This window comes from Dermacentor variabilis, chromosome 6 (assembly GCF_050947875.1).
Source record: "Dermacentor variabilis isolate Ectoservices chromosome 6, ASM5094787v1, whole genome shotgun sequence".
In the NCBI taxonomy this organism is placed as follows: domain Eukaryota; kingdom Metazoa; phylum Arthropoda; class Arachnida; order Ixodida; family Ixodidae; genus Dermacentor; species Dermacentor variabilis.
Window position 1 is genome coordinate 137,626,317 of NC_134573.1, and position 17,074 is coordinate 137,643,390.

Consider the following 17,074-nt stretch of genomic DNA (forward strand, 5'->3'; position numbering starts at 1 on the left):
ATGAGGGCTGCATGAGCAGGAGTCCATATTAAATTTGGAAGCTGGGATGGCAGATTATTGGATAATATGGCTAGGGCTGCCCTGCAAACTCGACCCGTTCCGAAGTTGTATGGGACAGTTTTCGAGTCACTTGTACAATTACTGAGTGATTGGGTATGGTTGTGGCTAATGCTAGCGCCGCAAGCTCCGAAGAGGCCACCATTGAGGCAGCCGTCGCAATCCTGCTACAGGAGTCCATGACCGATATCGCGAATTTGTGGCTACCCTGATACTCTACGCCATCAGCATGGACCACCGTCTTTGTGTTTAGATAAGTACTACTGTATGGTTTTAGTTTGTTCTTGCTTCCTATATTCGCGATGAACAGGATGTACTTTGTTAGGAAGAGGAGGTATATGAAGGCGCTCATGAATGTGGAGGGGAATACTAAATTGCTCCTTGGTCATCGGTGCTGAAGTAACATTCAGGGAGTTTAGAATATACCTACTCGAGTGGGGTATGTACTTACCAGGGTGGGTATTGGATATGCAGTGGTATTGGGCTATCAGGTCGGCTTCTGCGAGCTCACTATATATGTATTCAAGGCACCTGTAGCCAAAAGTGTCTCGATGGAAGCTCGATTTTGCTCTCCATGAGCAAAATTTGTAGAGTTTGCGTTTGAGTGAATTGACTTTATCTTCTGCTGCCTGAGTTAGATGGATATAAGGGAGGGAGTACGTGTTTCCACTGACGACAAAGGCATGTACCAGTCTTAGCAATTCTGCTTCGCGGAGACCGACGTGCTTTGGAACACCTCTCCTCTAAGCCACTTGGTGTGGTCAACGCTAGCTGCGATCGTTTGAAGTGTTTAAGCATTGAATCGGTTAGACTGAACGTGCATACCAAGTAAACGCATTTTTTATACGACGGAAATTTGTTTCCAGTTTATATTGATCTGTATGTTGGGCGTCTCGCGTCTAATAGCCCATGGTAGTAACAGCCCGGATTTGGCGGGCGAGCGCTCGAGGGTGACGAACCCGGAGCTCTTAGCCACTGCATCTGCCGCCTCTTGTAAAGAATTTTGAATGTGGCCATTCATGCCACCCTTCGTCCGTAATGTAACGTCACCTGCATATATAGAAAATTGGAGATCCAGTATTTGTGCCAGCATCGTAGCGATAGAAGGCACGGCGAAGTTGAATAAGAACGGTGAGAGCACAGATTACCCAGTTGTGCCAAGGTACCCAGGGTGATTGGACAAGTTTGATCATTGAGACTAATGACAGCTGTGCAATTGGTGAGAGACTCTCGGATGTAGTCATGCGTTTTCCTGCCACAGATAATAATGTTCAAGTCGCGTAAGATAGAGCCATGTTGTTGAAGGCATGGCGAAGGTCGGGTTCCAAAATGGCTTGGCTATCTCGACTACCAGTAGGAGGAAGTTCACGCTTGAGCCTTAGCATGGCATCCTGGCGAGAGAGTGACTGGCATAAGTCAATCATCCCTGGCGGAAATAATTGATTGTCTCCCCTGTGGTTATTCAAGCGATTAAGCATGACATGCTCGAGCGGTTTGCCCAAGCATGGCACGAGGGAAATGGTTATAAGTGTTGTCAGAGGGCTTATTGAGTTTGGGAATGAATATTACTTTAGCTGTTTTACACGTGTCTCGAAGGGAGCGGTTATCGAAGCAGTGATTCAACATTTTACAATAAGTTTCCCGACATATTGTACAGCCTTGTTTCGGGACTGTGACGGTGTTGGGTTGACGCGAAATAACGGACACTGAACGAGCAGTCCAGCGTGGTTAATATTTCCCTTTTATTTCACTCATTGTCAAAGGAAATCACCCTAAAAGTGTTCCTGCGATAGTAGGCGGTACCGTAGTTACCACATCAATTTGTCTCGGTGGTTTCGGCGACGAGAGGCGACACCCACATTTTGTCCTCGCGATCACCGCATTCGTGAACACCAACTTAACACATAAACACAGGTGCGGCCAAAGATGTAAACAAAAAAAAATGCTGAGACGTTCATGCGCAAATGGCTGCGCTCCAAAGAACAGAAGCACGCAGATCATTCGTTTCCCGAAGCCAAGCAACAGTCCACAATTCCTTAACCGACGTCTTGCCGACAGAAGAACAATTCTTGTCTCTAAAAGAAATGCGAGCGGCACACTGTTAAGAGCCATACTGAAAACGGCTCGCAGGTTCCAGTCAACTCCAACGAATACGCCTTTGTACAAAGTTTACAATGGAATTCATTTAAAGTAATCTTCCCAGCCACTGATACTGGCTGCTGCCAGGTCGCACTTGAAATACTGCACAATTGCTGGTGCAGCTATGTGTGGACAAAGGACGAGAACATGGTGTTCTTCCTGAAATTTTGATTTGAACCATGCATTACAGGTGTAAAAGGAAGAAAAGAAAAGCTACGCTGAACCGTATCTGAAGGACAGCATACGCAGGCTGCCACAGAACACATACATAGTCAGTCGAACACTGTTTCTCACAATGTTCTTTCTTCTCCATTAGTGCGTCCGTCAGATCACGCAGTGTACAAGATAACCAGGAGTTGTAATGCCGCCTCCTTCGTACAGAACTGTATCGCAGCTCGCTCAGGCTCTTTCGTTCCGTAAAAGGACGAAGTATGTCGCGACAAGCAGAGTAAACTATTCATTTGTAAACGCTCACGCTGCTGAGTAAATAACCAGTATCTAAAACCATGTAGTAAGCTTGCCTATATATAGTAATGTTCGAATAAACACTGCCAACTAAGTACACTACGTACACCTCTCGGTAAAATATACGCAAGAGAACTAGAAAGAACACAACAAAAATGCTTCGAAGCGCCGTGTGGTCTGTGATTCTTGGCTCTATTTGATCCGACTATCCGCTGTCAAACCCTGTTGTGCGAGCTTCCCTGCTCGATTCGAGCACTCGCTGGTGCGACGCAGAAAGCTGCTTCTGCCGGTGCGGACAGCCATCTGCCCCGTTGTTCGTCGATAAATAGCGAAAGAAGCCCAGCTACGTACGCGTCATGCTCACTGCGTTGGCAGGTATGTCTTCACCACTCCCTGCAAGTTGGTTCTACCTCGGTGCAGCACTGCCCGCGAGTGCGCTTAACAGCTATGTAGATGTACGCTCCAGTCGGGGCCGTTACTACTGCATTGTTGGCCGCACGGCAAGACGACGCTAGTCTCAAAGAACCAAGGGAGTTCTGGGAACTCCGTTATGCGAGAGTATTTGTTTGTCACATATTGACCCCCTTTCCGAAATTTCACGCTCCCAGTACAGCTGTTCTCTTCTTGGGTGTGCGCAACTCTTGACAAAGGGAGTTAAAACATTGAAGAGCAGTTACACCAGCATATAGGAGTTGTCAAAGCTCTCTTTGTTTTTTTTCTAGAGTGCATACCTCGCCTTTACGCTCTCTACCGAAGTCGCGCCCAAAGAATGAGAAAAAGAAAGCGAGCTGTCGACAGAAAAGAATACAATGCGACAGGAAAGCCGGAAGGCGGAAAAAAAGAAAAGCTCAAGACCAAGGAACGTCAATCAGCATATTTGTATTATTATATTCTATGCAGTAAGAAAAAGCGATCTGGAGGGATAGGGAGTCCACACTAAACGGCATAAGCATAAAAAGATTCACCTGTACACGAACCAGTTAAAATACATATATACACGTAACGTTCGCCTTTTGCGCGAATACCACTAACTTGACGAATCGGCGTTTCTCGGATCCGACGCTCGTGTATTTAGCTCCTCTCTTACATAGTTTTGCTTCTCTCGCTTAAACTCGGCGCCACATATGAGCTTCGCGAAGCATATTGCACCTACGTCACGTACTGGCCCACTTCGCGCGCCGAGATGGAGCAAGAGAAAAGGAACAGCTCGTTTTTGTTGATGGGAGACGAACGATAACGACATAAAATAAGGCGAAGGATGGTCACCAGAGACGGCGAGAATAACAGAGAACACAATGCGACAACAAATCGTAATAAATAATACGCAACATTTAACAGCAGCCACGTCCCCAAAGCCGCGTGCAGTGGTTGACCATGTTTTTCTTCTTCTCACTACGCGCAGTCCTAGAGGCCACGAGTGCGAAAAGCACAGGCTGAAGTATTGTCTTACCTAACACCCCACGAAATCGGGTCTACAGACCACGACAAAAACAAAAGGAACACTTCATCCACCCTCCGAAAGAGACATCACCTCACACGTGGGTAATGACACGCGGCCTAGTAAAGGGAAAAAAGTGGTTGATCCTTGTTGCTCACGCTGACAACGACGTAGCGAAAAACAAAAAGAAAACGAAAAATTGTATACAGTATACATTCGAACTCGTTCATAACACAAACACACACACATTCGTTGGCACACGCACAAAAGCAGCACACGTCACCCAGTCAAATATGTTTCTTCACACGTTGAAGTGTACAATATAAGTGTAGAGCTATATTTTCTTTTTCCTGCTCACTACCAGAAAAGAAAAGAAAAGGAAATTGGTAAGAAGAAAATCAGAAAGAGAGATAGAGATAGAGAAAGAAAACGACACTACACGTATGGAGCCGAAACCGACCCACATTCTAAAAGAAGCTCATGGTTTTCTTCGCTGCACTCCCATCTCCGAACTATCATTCCTGTACAGGACACCCAGTCACTTTGAAAATACTCCCCCACCCTTCAGGGTGCCAAGACTTCCCAAGACACCGTGCTAATATCGCGGCCAACTCTACAGGAGAGCATTTCAGTTCATCTTCACCACTGCTTGCCTCCTCGAAATACGGCTAGTTTGTAGACGCCGTCTCTAATTCTATCGCATAAATACATCGAATGAAGTGAGCTTCTCGAGCCGTTAAACCTTCCTCTTTTTCCTACACGGCCTATTTTCTTCTTCGCTAGTTATTTCATGATTTGTATAATATACATAAGTATATATCATAGTCTCTTGGTACACATCTGTGTGTGTGTATATATGTGTGTGAGTGTGTTATTTGTGTGTGCATTCTGTGTATTTAGACCTTCCTTTTTCCCACGAACCTCCAGACCGACCTTTTAGTTAACTTTTCTTTCAGATGGGCTGTACTTTTATTCCTACGAGGCTAGAACATCTACGAGCAACAACACATCAGACAAAGTACTTTGGCGAAAGAAATAACAAGTCGACGTCGCACGAAGAACAACGCTCTTTGGGTTAGCTGAAGTGATGTCCTCTATTAGTATAGTTACACACCTCTACGAAAGAACCGAACTGAACACAAAACGAGAGGAAACAACACTGACGCTTCGTTTATACACAGCACCAAATGCAATATACGAAGACTAGCGGAAAATTCATATCATTTAAGACAGCGTAGCATAGGTCTAGAAGTACACACCTCTCTCTTTTTTTTACTTACTTTAAATACACTCTTGATCTATGGAGTAAAAAGTCTCACCATAGCATTTCATTTTTTTTTTCTTCGTCTTCTTCTCGGTGTGTTCTGTAAGACATGCCGAGACCGTTTGCGTCGCACTGAGTGTCAGACAAGGGAACGATGTACCATGAAAAGATGTGATGACATTCATGCATTTATAGTAATGAAATTCATCGGCCACGCTATATTTCACCCATGGATGTGTCGTCGGGAAACATCGTCTTAAAAACGGCTTGAGCATGGTTTCGACACAACTCGCATTATTTATACACATCTCCAGCAATCCTTTGTCAGCATTTTTTTGTCGATTCCAGTTCATTATTGTACAAACAGCGTCTCCAAACACCCACAGTCCAACTTGCGGTACGCATAAAATGGGTGGGGGGAGATAGAAGGGAAAGGAAGGGAGGGTCTGTATTCCGCACGTGAAATAATAACAATAAAGAAACGATGCGAATAACAGGATTGGTATACACATAAGCGTTGTCCGCACACCAGTGACTAGTAGCGTCAAGACACTAGCAAAACAAATGCCTTCTTTCTTTGCCGAGTAATTTTGGCCCTTCCTCGAGTGCCGTTGAAGAGATCGAGCAGGGAGCTTTTAACTTCGGCAGGTGGCTTCGTCACGCGTTGCCACAGGCGACGTCTTCGAGCTTGCGTCGCACGAACGTGGTTAACCGTCAGCGTTGAGAGAGGGTGAGGGAGGAGGACAGTAATCCAAAACTGTGCAGGTCAACGCGAGCGCATAGTGGAATGCGGCTCTTCTCAAGGCAGCCTTGCCACCTTTCCAGCTCGTGCGCGGGGCAACCAGCGCCACCTGGTCTCAGCAGCGTCGTTCAGTCCAAGGCAAAAAAAGAAAAAAAAAAGGAAGCAATCCGCAGGCTTTCGCTCTTCATCTTCCACCGCTGCACGCTACAATACTGGGGCCACACATACAAACACAGGCGTGCCACATTGCGTATGATAATGGGACCCCACATATGCCTCGCATTTGATATGCTCTATTTGTTTAGTTTTTTTTTTGTTTTTTAGGTGTGAGTGCCCCCAACCTTCGGCACGGCTTGCGCTAAAGAATGACCACGAAATGAACAAGTGGATGGAAACGTCGCAATGCCCCCTCTAGTGCGTTGAAACCTTATCTCGAACCATCGCCAATGGCGCAGCCATTATAGATGAGTCGTGTCCCGTAAGCAGACTACGAGGTACCCGCAGGCGCAGAGAGACTAGAATCGACGTATTCACATGGTGAGATACAAAATACGAATGAGCCTTTGCATTCAACAGTCGCCCACAGGATACGTTTGCACGAAGTTTGCGACCACTCAAAAGACTAAAGAAAGAGATAGAGGGATAGGATTAACGAAAACGTCTACATGGCCGCCTGGGTTGCACGAACAAAATGGAGCGCAGCGATCGAAAATCCTTCCGGAGGGACGCTCCCATGTCCTTCTATTTGAAAAGCCCCCGAGAGTAAACGGAGAATCGAGATCGGCGAGGTGCGGCGACCTGCGTTAAAATGGGATCACAAGGAGCTCTAGGAAGGTCTAGCAGAGGCTGTCCCCTCTTGTACGTGCTTGCGCGAATGCGCAGGCTCCGCAGACCTAGCTTTCGGTTTCGCAGAAGGGAAATTAAGACAATAACCCATCGGCAAGGGAAACAATTGCAAGAGAATAAGAAGAACGAGACTGCCTGCAAGATTCGCTCAAAGTTTGCCTTTCGTCAAAAGCATCGCCAACGGGGACCCTGCCGAAGCAGCGAAATGCGTACGAGCGGATCGGTAAAACTGGATGCCTGTAGAAAGCCAACGATTACCGAAGGGCCGAACGTATTCCTGCGCAAGTTCACGTAACTATAGCATCGTGGTTATTGATGTCTAAGATCGGCACGGAATGTGGCACAAGACGAAAAACCTTTCGTTCTTTATTTCTATAGCCCGTGCCCCATAGTGGAGACCAAGCCAATAACGTATAAACTACTCTTGAAGGTTCGTCCATTGACGTGGCAGTGCTGCCCGATCTCTTACGTTCTTCTTCATAGCAGAGCACCGCGAGCGACCGCGTGAGATGGCAGAGAATTCACGAAAGCCAGTCTCGGCCACTCAGACGGTGATATCCACCTGCTCCTCACATATGAAAAGCGTTTGTGCCACAAAATGCGAGTCATTCATACATCTGACATTCATTCTCCCCTTTTGACCTCGCCCGAATCCTGCCGCGCGGCTTTCGTGATGACTCAGTGGTCGAAGGTGGCTGCCATGACAAACCGAAGGTTCGCATACTTGACCCCGAAAAACAAAAGGCAAAACTGTGACAGCGGCAATGATGTTTCATTTTTTTTTTTTCGTGAGCGAACTTTTGGAGACACGGAGAGCTTTAGTGCGCACGTTATTCCATCTGTAGGCTTAGCGAATCATGCATGCGTGAACGGCGTCCTGCGCGAGGCCGAGGTAAGCTCTTCGGACGCCGCAGTGTCGCGCACTTCGATGTTGTCGTTTTCCTTTAAAACACGTGTCGAAGGGGGTGTGTTGAGTACGACAAGTATGTACAGGGAAAACGGAGATGACAGCGACAGCCGGCGAGAGCATGGCGCAGTGGCCGCACAATGAAGCTCATCGGCTGAGCGACTGGCGCAACGGTGCGCAGACACGCAAGCAAACGGGGATGGAAGAAAAACAAATGCACGACGAGGACAGACCGAGAGAAGGAGAGAGTGGGTGGGGGGAAGCACGTTTGAATGCGTTGACACGGAGCCGGCTTCTTGAGGAGGAGAAAGTTGCAACGACGTTCCGCAGCGGTTGCTCTGGAAACGTGTGTGCGAGCAGCTTGCATGGAGGCGCCAGCATCGCTATACTTGCAGCGTCGCTTCAGCGAGTGCCGTCATTTTTTTTTTTCTTTCGCTGGCGCTGCTTCGCGGTTTGCTGTTGTGGGGGTGTACGAAAGCGTTATCCCTCGCCCCCGATGTAAAAGTCAGGTACTCTGATCCGGGAAAAGAGAGGAGACGCGCCTTTGTCCGCCGCCGGCGCGAGAGATCAACCGGGGGTTGCCTTGGCGCCTCGGGTCCCCAGCCACTTGGCCCGCGTGCGAATGGTGAAAAGTTGAGCTTTGAGCGCCGGTTTCCCTACTAGTTAGCTTGCGTATGTACAAAAGCCGCCCCCCTCCCCCGGCTCAGGAGCCGCAGACCCGGCGGCGGTGGGCGGCGCTATACTTTGGCACCAGTCAGCACTCGGACTGCTTGGAAGATGAAGGGGTCTGCTGTTGCTGCTGCTGCTGCTGTTGCGCTTGGCTCCGCTGTTGGTAGACGGCGGCGCCGCCGTAGTCTTCGTAGACAAAGAACTGCTCCTTGACGTCGGGCCTGTTCAGTCCCGACGGTCCCGCGCGGTCGGCCGACGAGGCCCTGGGCTTCCACACGGGCGAGCCGGCCTGCTCAGCCGGCGGCTGGTACGAGCTGGGCGGCTGGCTCGACTGGATCAACCGCGCCGTGGCGCCCGACGACGACAGGGACGACGCGCTGCTCAGGCTCGTGGGCGCCTTGGGCTCGGAGCGGTCCGAGCGGTCCGAGCGCTCGGAGTCCTCCTCGGAGGCGGCGGCCGCCAGCTCCCGCGCCGACGCGCTCATGCCGTTCATCGAGTCGGCCACGGTGCGGCTGCGCGTGCCCCGGAAGCTGGGCCCCGGCAGCCGCGGGTCCGACGAGGGCACGTTGTCGTACGTCTCGATGGCGTCGCCCGCCGAGTGGCGCTGCGACGACTTGTTGCGCTTCTTGCCGCTCAGCGTGCGCGACATGGACGACGTGGAGGGCATCGCGGACGCCGCCGAGGCGGCGCCCGAGCCCTCGTTGCCGCCCAGCCGCCGCAGGGTGCCGGGCTTCTCGCGAACGGCCGGCCTGGTCGCCGGCACGGTCATGTTGCGCACCGACTCGCGGATGATCTGCCGGATGGTGCGCAGGAAGGCGTTCCGGAACTCGCTCGTGCTGCGCACAGAGATATAGAGAGAGAGGAACGCCACAGGGGGAGGGTCAACAACGTCCACATACGGCACACGAAGTCGTTGCACATACGGCACGAGTACCAAAGCTATCCGACACGCTGGCCTCGTGCCACGTCCTGTCTGCTCTTTCTTAGGATCCTCTTGAGAAAAGAAAAATTCCAGTGCGAGAGAAGGCGTGCTGTAATTAGCAAAGCTGCATGACCGTAGTGATATAACTTAAACCTTAATAAACAACGTGAAGGTAAAACTGAAGGATACTGTCGTATGAAGGCTACTGTGCCTTCGCTCAGTGTCCAAATGAGCTGATTTTGGTGCACGATAAAATGATAATTGCTCACACGCCGCTATTTTACTTGGTTATACTAGTTGGTGCATACTGACTGGTTCAGTCAGCATGTTGTTACACAGAAACAACACAGTGGCGTTTCCTCTCTGCTGCCTCGGCGTAAGGTCACATGATGTCCGAACCAGTCGACTGGCATCCCCGCTGATTTCGCGCGTCAGCGTACAAGCATGTAAAAACGTCGATTAATCACACCAATACAGCTCATCTTCTGTGTTATTTCATACTGGGTTTAGCATAATATGTTAACTTCAATTTTATATATCGCGAAGCAGCGCGGATGAAAGCAGTGAAGGCGAGACAGCAAGGTCCAGCTATTTATGTCCACCTGCTGTCGAGCCACATCAGTCATATTTATTAGCAGCATTTACTTCTGCAAATCCTCGCGCATACGCTGCTGTTGCTACGCACGTAGCACAATGAACCTATGTTCAAAACGATGCTTTGCGCTGACTGTGCTGCACATGAACCTTCAACACCCTACGTGAACCTCCATCTAAGTCCGCGGTAATCGCGCACGAAAGCGACGGAGGCAAGTGCATACCTGTTTGAAAGCTGGTACACTTTCTCTGAGCGACGTTGTATTTGTGACTTCAGGTGCACCAGCTCCCAGAGATAGTGCGAGTCCGCATCCTTTTGGCTACTGGCTCGAACCTGGACCTCAGTCACAGGTATTAGCACCTGGTACCGGATTATCTCCACCTCGGCTGAGTTGTTCTTGCTCGACCCTCCCTGGAAAAGAACCACGACGTAATTGTTTACAAACTAAGCCTAGTGTGTCTACGGCGATGGCATGATCTACTAGGCTACCGAAGAAAAAAATGTTCGGCAATGTACTTTGGCTTTATCCCTCCGTAATCTCTCGTATTTCTATCACTTTGTATTTAAATAAACGTCATTTTTTTATTTGAGCGACCGGGTCAAAAATTTTTATAATCAATGCTAATCTCAAGGTAACCTTATCGGATAAAACAAAGCAGTCATCGGCTCAATGCCAATGGCGTATCTGAGCTCCAACTGCTTTTTTATGTTTGACTATGTTTTCACATTGTACTATCTAGTATAGGGCATGTAAGTAATGACGAACTTGCACTGGCAAGGTGAGCATAGTACGCGACTCGGCGAATGACGGCTGTTGCCTGCGAGATTTTAGCGCACACCTTTGTGCAATTTTTATTTGCTTTTACTTTTGTCGCACTTTTTGGCGTGTATAGACATGACACGTACGATGACTTAGACAAGAATACATGAACCAATGCTAACATTACCTGTAACCTGCTATCGTAAGTTAAATTTTGCGTGATCACATATCTCGGAGGCACATATGACACACAAGGGGGCGTTGCAAACCAGTATAAACACAAGGCATCACTTTATGTATTACTAGTAATGAGAAACATGCTGCAAAGGGGCACTGACCATGAGTTTCTTTTTCTGCCTGATGCGCTCCTTGCAGAGGAAGACCACGGCCGTCTTGAACACAAAGCACATGGCATGCAACTCCAGTCCCTTCTTGATCTTGCCCAAGAACTCGGAGATATTGAGCCACTCCACGCCGCCATAGTACAACAGCTCACCAGGGCTCAAGTCCACATGCTGGCCATAAGACAGATAAAATAAAAAGCAACGTCAGGAGACCAAAGGACACTTGGTATTGCGTACGAATCCAGCACTCACAGGTCTCCTGATTAAGAAAATGTCGTGTTTAAACTAAACGCTAACGCAGTGTTAGTAGAATGGAACAATAGTCTATACGGGAAATACACCCATTACTCGAGTATGACATTATTATCTTCCGAATTTCAGCCGTCCAGTGACTCTAACCACTCAAAAAAAAAAAAAATGAAACGCCACGAATATCTTTTTACCAACGGCATACAGCGCGGAAGGAGGCTCACCAAATGGGAACTGTGATCCAAAAGTTTTAAGTATAATGCTGTTACAAATATCAACCTAGCGTATCACATACCTAAAAACGGCGAAGATATTCCTTGTGTACATTTTCCTGCTCTTTGCATGTGAATGTAGCCATCACCAGGCGGACTAGTTCTCGGCCATTTCGAAGCAGACGGCAAACGCGGTTACTCCTAGCTAGTGTGGACGCCCAGTGCAGACGGTTACCTCACCGTCGATTATGTTTCAGTTTAAACCTTTATTCGTAGCTGTTTTCCTTTGGCGCGCGTGTGTATGGGAGGAGGGATAAGGATTGCAAACGGACGGAAGCCAGATTACCTGCTTTGAGGATTTGACGTGCTGCCGGTACAAGTGATCGAAGATGGCTCCGTATTCCTCGTGGATCCTCTGCATCTCGTTTATGTGTTCGGCCACCCTTTCCATTCCCTTGAGGGCTTCTGCGAGTTGACAACGAAAGCGGGTAACTTCAACGTCGGTGATTAGTGACGTAAACAAACGTGCCAAAAAAGCATCACGGCACACGCAGTGTCGCTGCGGTGGTAGAGCTACGCCGGCTAATTTTGAACAAACCTGCAGTACTTACAACGTGCATGCAAAGCATGATGCCCGGCCGATTCTCTTGCTCTCAGACACCACCGGGATCCGGGCACGAATTGAACGTCTTGTACGTCGTGCTTTTCGGCACAAATACACAGCCACTGAGCCAACGTCGTCTGTACTACGATAGGACATAAATGACTGCATTCTCGGTTGTAGACCCGATTTTTTTTAAAACGAGCGCCATTTTTTAATAGTTTAATGACGGCATATATATATCCCCGAAAAGAAGTATTTGTTTTCTCTGTAGATGCGCAAAACACATCGAAATAAGCTTATTGGAGAAAAAGAAATATTTTGCCGAAGCTTCTTTCAGTAATAGGGTGTGGGGAAACCACAGGCAGAAAACTGGAAGCAGGGTTCACCCCAAGTCACCTGAGGCTTTGGGATTTGCATAGACAGCGATCGTCATATGCGAACCATATAGGCGTACATTTCATTTGCTTTGCATCAGATGTGTGATACTACAGCAGCAGGATATCTTGCACGGGTCTGTCTCCTCTGAGTTTCCTTTCAAAAGACAGCGGGTCGAGTGCCAAACTTACTCTTCCTCGTCCGGCGCTCCTGCTCTAAACCGACAGATGGCGCTCGCTGCCTGTCATTCAGTGCTGGTCGAAGATATTTAGCCAGAAACTTCGTACTCAACACCAAAACTCAGCAAGAAAAAAAAAACATTTTCTGGTATGTTGTCCGTAGGCAACACTTGTCAATGAATGGTTAAAGCACCAAAGAAAGAAGCTACGAAAACTATAAGGTGGACTCGAATAGCATGCTTCAAATTGTACAAGTACTGTGTCTCTTAACTTCGAAACTTCGCGGTGGCTCGCAGCAATGTTCGTGTGACTGACTATAGCCGGCGACAACCTAAGAACGCAATGGAAAATGCACCGCTGTCCAATTCAGATAATTTCATAGACGCGCCGGGTGATTACGTGCGCTCATAATCGTGACGTCACGATGGAGGCGAACTCGACCTTTCAACGCCGGCGTTCCACCGGAACCACGTTTTGGAGCGCCATGACTTAGAAGGCATTTATTTGAAGTGCGGTTTTGCGGAAGGATCTCACAATGAAATATAAGTTCGTCACCATCGACGTCATCTGAGCCGTGTGGGTCTCCACCCCAACCAGCCGCCAGAAATACACAGGTGGATTTATGGCCCTCATCGCCGATCCTTTTTGGACCTGATGCGGGAGACAGAGCTTCATAATCGCGAGTAACCTTTTCCTTTTGATGCGGTAGGGCGCACTAACGCAATATTAAAAGCAAAAGTTTGTCATCGAGTATAGGACACTGTAACGATAAAGGAGAGGGCAGGGGGGGGGGGGGTTGACGTGCCTGCGAGATGGTGGTGTTCCTCGGTGACGGGGTCCGTGAGGTGCTTGAGCTGCTGGAGCAGGAGCGGGTACTTGAGAATCCGTTGGATCGGCTTGATGAGGTACGACTCGAGGGAGAAGCTGTGCTGCCCCCTGGGATTCCTCGTTTGCAGGAAGTCCGAGAGGGCCGTGTTGCCTTCGCCTGCGCGACGGTACAGGGGGCGCACTGCCACTGAGCTCACGGCGATATCGGAAATCGCCGATCAACATGCGCGAGCGTATCTCTGATGAAGGCCGACCCGCAAGTTAGCGTGACGAATTTGGAGCCTTTGCAACTAGTTAGCTGAAATTAGCAGCGCTACGTACAGTAGCAAACGAAAAAAAAAAACAACAACAACAACATGGGACACGGGTTGACGTTATAAGTTGGTAGTCAACACGTGCGTGTGCCCCTGCATTTCCTTTCAGACCTTGTTTCATATGTCACGCTGTTGACTTTAATGTCTGACCTGCAGACGCAATTATTGCATTATTATGCATGCAAAAACAGCTACAAGTAATGGAAGAATTGTCGTCCACGTGACAGCGGCACGAAATTATAAAGAAGACCCATACGGGTTTCTCAGGAAGAAAGCTTCGAAGTTGAAGAAACCTGTTAAGACTTTGTCGCAATTTTCCGCTTTAACGAAACTTCCTCAATCTTGGGGATTTCCGCAGAATAGCCGATAAGTAAAAAAATAAACAAGACTCACACACTCGATCGAAACACCAGAAACAGTCGTGGGCACGCCTTAAGACACCGTTACTATAAGTGCTTTAACCGGAGAAAAACGTGGTCCTCCCTTTTTGTTTTATTTAAGAGACAGTGGCTATTAAACTGCTTTTATGCTGGAAGCGAAATATTGATGGTACAATTCGTACCGCACCGCAAGTCTTGTATAATCCAACAACTCTATATATCAATGACATCAAGCTACGCCAGCAAGCTTTAGCCGATGTCTGTATTTCTTAATGCAAGTTACATCAAATCTATATAAAGATACAGCTTTACACAACGCGGTAATAATGCCAACGACGTCATTCTTCGGCTGAGCAACACATCAAAAGACAATTTGCGCGGCATTTCTCTCTCGCTCTCTTTCTTTTTTTTTTTTGTTCTATAAATGTGCAAAGGTTTAAAAGGAGCACACTTACTCGGGTGCAAGACCTTTTGAGCTTTGGAGTGACTGGCGCAGAATGAACTGTAGAGCTTGAATTGGTCGGCGTAGTATAGGAAGGAGTTGCCCAGGGCAAATAACACGTTCTGTAGAGAAAGAAAGAACATTGAGTCCAATTGTGGTAGAGGTGTATTCGGGGAACGTGTAAGAGACATACAGCACTGCACAACAAAAGCAGCGAAGGATCTATGTGTCCCATTGCGATAAGGTGTCCCCGCTATATCTATTAGACGTGAAATATGACTTCGACGCAGAAAGTAATGAAAACTAGCAAGAATAAATAACGCCATAACTTATTGCGCGTCATTACATGTATACAATATAGATTTCACATAAGGTGCACTCTCAGTCAGTATATGAATGGGAACGCCGTATCTGTCTTCAAAGCCGGCAATTTTCTTTTGTGTTTGCTTATAATGAGGAAAAGTTTTATGAGCAGTATTCTTGAACAGAAGAACAACATAACATACAGAAGTGACTGATGTTCAGAATTGCACGTTCGCAAGAATCGCCGTTCAAACGCAGATGAAGTATTTTCTTTTATATTGGCGGAGTGTGTACGTGCGTATGTTCTATCCCGGAGTTATGCTGCCGCTACTGTTGAAGCAGTTGTGAAATACTACGCTATTTCGTAAAACTTGTGAAAAAAAAGAGCATGTTACCTTCCCTGTACTGTCTCCTAAGTGCAGCATTTATGTAACACGGTTCATGTCGCAATTGAGCTGCTCGCACCTTAAATTGGCTCGGGTGCTCCAGCCGATGGAAGTCCGGCTCGGCGGCGATGGCTTCTTCGAGGCTCTGGAGGAACTGCCTCTGGAACTTCACGATCTCCTGGATGTTGCCGAACAGTGCGCTGATCTCGGCGTTGGACAGCAGTGTCTCCTTCTTCATGGGCTCCAGGTAGTGCTCCAGCAGGTTGTTCAGGTGCTTTGATGGGGGAAAGGCGACGTCCAGGGGGAAGGAACAGCAACGCTCACGCAAAAGCTCTCTCACTGTGCGCGCTCTCCTGGCTCCGCTAGCCATAACGATAGCTTACGCACACACACACAAAAAGCAAGATGCAGCTACGCGGCTAGGACAAAAACTCCCTCTGCCACTACCTGTGTGTGTGTTCTTTTATTCCCGAAGCACAGCCTTCTTTTTTGACTAAGTTCGACAAGTTCCTGCGTGCTTTATAGAAGTTTTGAAGGAAATAAAATGCTAACAGAAACAGGATAGAACTAACATAGTGACTTTTGGAAATGTGTTAGACACCAGCAACAACTGAAATGCGAAGAGGAATGAGCAGGCTGACGCAAAATGAATGTGAGTAGTCATGACAAACTATGATGCGTCACGCGCGATCATCGTGACGCGTCAGAGTCGGTCGTCAATATTAGCGCTCACAGGTATTCCCTATAGGCTGTTCACAAAAGCAATAAGCTTCGCTCTGCCGATTTCAATCGGAGCCAATAGCAGAGGCTCAAGTCTGATTAAGCGGGTGTGGACAAGACCGTGTCTACCGTCAAGAGTACGATAAGACCCTCACTAATATCCAGGAGTTTTCGCTCCGAGGTAGTACCGCGAAAAGAGCTTGAGGTACTAAAGACTAATCTAACATCGCTACAACGCGAGGAATGTATTCAGTCAGCGACAAAAGATTTGTTTTGCAAGCAAATCTAATGTTATCGCGAGACTATGAGGACAAGTCTACCTTGGCTGCACTTGCAAGCTAGCTCAGTAGTGTCTTCCTCTTTATTCTAGAACGCTACCGGAGAGGCTGTACTATTTCCTATTGTCGTCAGAAGATGAACATAACTAACGGATTTAGATTGTAAGCGCTGTTCTTAAGGGACGGCATGAGAACCCTCTGTGACCACTCCCAGTGTCAGTAAAGGTCCAGGAACGCGCAGGCTAACGAACGGGTTCAATAGCTCCCGAACGATAACTCCCGAAGCTCCCCCGAACGGTTTCAATAAGCACGGGTTGAAAAACAGCCAAAATAGTTCGATTGCCCGTGATTGGTGCGGATTCAAACAATAGTGAGCAATGCATTTTTGTTCAGGTCAAAGATAAACACCCTTTCTCAAATGCTACCAATGAGTTTTCAATGCAATGTACACTACGGGCAAGGAGAATTTCAGCTACCTTCTGCACCTTGGCATCGTTAGAAAAGGTGGATTAACAATATTTTTCTTAGAGCAGCGAGTTCGTCTCCTGAAAGATCAAGAGCATTGCGCTCCGTCGCCAGAAGTGTATGCTTTCGTCGCACTAAATGTCAATGGACAGCAGTCGCACTACATATCAATATAGGGACATTCACGACTG

General features: G+C 47.9%; 1 protein-coding gene across 9 annotated transcripts in view; it reads right to left on the reverse strand.

Moving 5' to 3' along the window:
• Nucleotides 1-1,775: 1,775 nt before the first annotated feature.
• sif (guanine nucleotide exchange factor still life) overlaps nt 1,776-17,074 on the reverse strand; it is a 213,069-nt gene continuing 197,770 nt past the window's right edge. For all 9 annotated transcript variants that reach the window (XM_075695937.1, XM_075695938.1, XM_075695932.1 and 6 more), the window contains 7 exons: nt 15,500-15,694; nt 14,745-14,853; nt 13,573-13,752; nt 11,956-12,074; nt 11,143-11,319; nt 10,268-10,455; nt 1,776-9,363 (listed from right to left, as the gene is read on the reverse strand). In XM_075695937.1, coding sequence (XP_075552052.1) covers nt 8,613-9,363; nt 10,268-10,455; nt 11,143-11,319; nt 11,956-12,074; nt 13,573-13,752; nt 14,745-14,853; nt 15,500-15,694 — 1,719 coding nt within the window. In that variant the 3' untranslated portion in view covers nt 1,776-8,612. The remainder of the gene's footprint in view (nt 9,364-10,267; nt 10,456-11,142; nt 11,320-11,955; nt 12,075-13,572; nt 13,753-14,744; nt 14,854-15,499; nt 15,695-17,074) is intronic.